The 3,810-nt window shown below is 47.8% G+C and overlaps 1 protein-coding gene across 1 annotated transcript; it reads left to right on the top strand.

The window, feature by feature from the left end:
• Nucleotides 1-294: 294 nt before the first annotated feature.
• On the top strand, nt 295-3,314 carry MC3R (melanocortin 3 receptor). The gene has a single exon (XM_086332674.1). It carries the CDS (start codon nt 895-897, stop codon nt 1,864-1,866), a length of 972 nt encoding a protein of 323 aa, XP_086188800.1. The 5' UTR covers nt 295-894; the 3' UTR covers nt 1,867-3,314.
• Nucleotides 3,315-3,810: the final 496 nt, after the last annotated feature.

The raw sequence follows: 3,810 nt of genomic DNA on the forward strand, positions 1-3,810 counted from the left end.
ATTCAAGCATGCATCACACTGTAATAAAACTGCTGGATTTCTCATCTCCCACCCCAGACTCTGAGTCTGGGAGAAACAAGGATGGTGTGTCTGCTTTGCTCACTACTGAATTTCCTGAACGGGGCAGAAACCTAACACATGGCAGGTGCTTAATAAATGTTTGCCACCAAAAAAGAAAAAGAATGAACAAATAATACGTGGACGAAAGGACGGCTGTGCCAGTTTCCATGACAAAAACTGCTCAGCCCAGCCAGAGAACGGATGAGTGGTCTGACCAGCAGAGGGCAGTAGGCTGCTTTTGAATCTCTGGGTCCGATTCCTGGGAGCCGGTTCTGCTGTCAGTCAGAAAGACGTCCGATGCTCAGTGGTCATTTCGCCGCTCTGAAGATTAAGTAGGAGTTGTTTGCCTCCAGCCAATGTATAAAAACTGAGTGTTTCCCCCGCACTCCTCACAACAGGTACCACGTCCCCCATCTTGCTATGAAAACTGTTGTAACTGTAGCAGCTAGTGGCTGGTTTTCTGTTCCCAGGTTGGGATGTGAGAGGGGGAAAGAGAGACAGTAGGAAGCTAAGAAGGGAGAGAGAGAGATAAGTTTCTCTAAAACTGATCGTCCTGGAGAAGCACAGGGAAGTTTTTTGTAAGAATCCAAGCTGACTTTTTCCTCTGTCTCTCATTCTCTCTCCCGACCTGTCTCTTTCTCTCCCTGTCTCCATCCTTTTATTCTGGGGAAGAACAAAATCTAACACTGGACAAGCTTGTACTCTGGACAAGCATCTGAAACCAGGATCCCAGGGGAGATTTTTTTTCTTTCCTAAAGCAGCAGCAACAGCAGCAGCCACAGCCTCGGGACCCTGCTGGAGCCCCCGCTCCAATCAGCCAGCTGCCTGTGAGCGATGAATGCTTCGTGCTGTCTGCACTCGGCTCAACCAAAGCTGCCTAACAGCTCAGAGCACGTCGCTGCCCCTTCCTTCAGCAACCAGAGCAGCAGCCGCTTCTGTGAACAGGTCTTCATCAAGCCCGAGGTCTTCCTGGCCCTGGGCATCATCAGCCTGCTGGAAAACATCCTGGTCATCCTGGCGGTGGTCAGGAATGGCAACCTGCACTCCCCCATGTACTTCTTCCTCTGCAGCCTGGCTGTGGCCGACATGCTGGTGAGCGTGTCCAATGCCCTGGAGACCATCATGATCGCCGTGGTCAACAGCGACTACCTGACCTTGGAGGACCAGTTCATCCAGCACATGGACAATGTCTTTGACTCCATGATCTGCATCTCCCTGGTGGCCTCCATCTGCAACCTTCTGGCCATTGCGGTTGACAGGTACGTCACCATCTTCTATGCACTCCGCTACCACAGCATCATGACCGTGAGGAAGGCACTGGCCCTGATCGTGGCCATCTGGCTGGGCTGCGGCATCTGCGGTGTGGTGTTCATCGTCTACTCCGAGAGCAAGATGGTCATCGTGTGCCTGGTCACCATGTTCCTTGCCATGCTGCTGCTCATGGGCACCCTCTACGTGCACATGTTCCTCTTCGCCCGGCTGCACGTCAAGCGCATCGCCGCGCTGCCACCCGCTGATGGAGCGGCCCCGCAGCAGCACTCCTGCATGAAGGGGGCAGTCACCATCACCATCCTGCTGGGGGTCTTCGTCTTCTGCTGGGCCCCCTTCTTCCTCCATCTTGTCCTCATAATAACCTGCCCCACCAACCCCTACTGTGTCTGCTACACTGCCCACTTCAATACCTACCTGGTCCTCATCATGTGTAACTCTGTCATCGACCCGCTCATCTATGCCTTCCGGAGCCTGGAGCTGCGCAACACCTTCAAGGAGATCCTCTGCAGTTGCAACGGCATGAACTTGGGATAAGACGTGGGGCCTTTGCAAGGGTTCTCAGTCTGGTCACTTTCCACCCTCCAGCTGGCCCAGGTGTTTAGCAACAAGGCAGATAACTACTTATAAGACATAAAAAAGAGTTTTACCAGTCATGATCCTAGGTATCTTCTTGTTTTTAAGCTTGCAGAGAGCCTTTGGTTGAAAGAGGAAAACGGTATATAACAGGCTCTCTGAAAGGATGCCTACGTGGGTAAGTCACAAGCTCTGATTTCTCAAATAGTCCCTGGGGGGAATCCATGAAGGCTACTCTGAGCGCTGTCTGCATTCATTTCCATGCACCCAGGGTCTTGGATCCCTGCCTGCGCCCTGCTTCCCACCCACTCCTTCATGCTTCAGGTCAGACAGACCCAAGGATTTGCAGTAACAGTAAGGGTAGCTGGAATCTCCCCCAAGCAAACCTGTTACAGCTACCAACCCCCAGCTCGAATGGCTTTACTCTCATTTCATAAGAAACTAGATTTCTAGTCTGTTACTCTATTTACGGTAAAATAACCCTAAAAACAATGACCTCTTTGTGGAAGAAGTAATGCTATGCTGTGCCCCTCTTCTTGACTCCATCACCACCCCCCAGCCCCCGAAAGAAATAGGATGGGGATGGAATCCACTTCTATTTTTGTTATTATTATTGTGTTATTCTATTTTGTGCTATTATGATTGTTTCTGTTGTTGTTGGGTTTGTTTGCATTCAACACAGGGCATCTTTGAAAACTCTAATGAAAGAGAGATCAAGTGTTTTGGAAAATCAGAACATACCCATGTACAAAGTATTTTGATATCTTGCTATTTTAAGGTATGTATTTCCCTATTTTAAAAAGACAAATTTTCCTATGGTTTCTTTTCTGTCTTTAAAACAAGAGAGGGAATTGTGGATGGGAGGGCATGTGTCTCAAGAAATTGCTGAAGTGTAGTTTCAGGGAGTTAAACTCTGAGCTGCCTGTGACTTTCTTGAAAGCTGTTTTGCTCATAAGAACTGTGTCTCTGTCGCGGGTTTTCTATGTGATGTGATGATGTATGAAGGAGGATGGTTTCTGGTTCACCGCTCTTTTGTTTGACATGGTGTTAAAGTTGGGTGACCCTGTTGTCAAGGTCTATACTGAGTCAAGTAAAGACATTCACTCCTGTGAACACAGGGTGAGCCTTGCTGATGAGCTCTGTCCACAGCTGTGTGCTGCGAGCATCTGTCAGACCCCCTTCCATCCCAGAGGACTTCAGACTGTACTTTCTGGTTGTCCCCACGTTCCCCTCTCCCACGAATTCTTACATTATGCTGTGTCTTCGGTATACAACTGTGTATTTTTCTTGTGCTATAATATACTGAGGCTTGCTGTACTTGATCTGTGCTAATGTGAACAATAGGATTTGTTTCTTGCTTTGGTTGTGATGTTTGGAAATAATAAAAAAAAGGCTGTCGTGGCTGATAAACGTGTGTCACATTGAACCACACCACCCGGAAGCATCCCACTGGCTTCTGCTCATGGCCGTCTACTGCAATTCCGTGACTATTTTGTCAATGGCATAAACATCCCCATTGACAGCATTTCTGGCCTTTTCTAGGGCAATGCTTTTTAGCCAAACTACAAAACTCTCCCATTTAGTTTCCAAAAATATCAGGCTGAGATTCCTGGGCCACTGCCACTCTGCATTATTTTAATCGAGACACCAAATAATAGGTCTTGTCCCCTGCCTCCCGGAAAATTGATGTGGAAAATGGGGAATCGAATTCTTTGAAAATGGTATTGACGGCTCTAGGGATTATGATGTCCTTTTTCTATGCAAACAAGATAAAAATAATGTACTTTGCACTCTTTCATATTAGCTTTCACATTATTTCATTTATACTGTCAACAAGTCTCTGACATAGATGAGTCACTTTATAGATGAAGAACCTCTGTCCCAAACATGACTGCCCGAGAATGC

The sequence above is a fragment of the Bos grunniens genome, chromosome 13, assembly GCF_055505025.1.
Source record: "Bos grunniens cultivar Pamir isolate PY7600 chromosome 13, Bosgru_T2T1.0, whole genome shotgun sequence".
In the NCBI taxonomy this organism is placed as follows: Eukaryota; Metazoa; Chordata; class Mammalia; order Artiodactyla; family Bovidae; genus Bos; species Bos grunniens.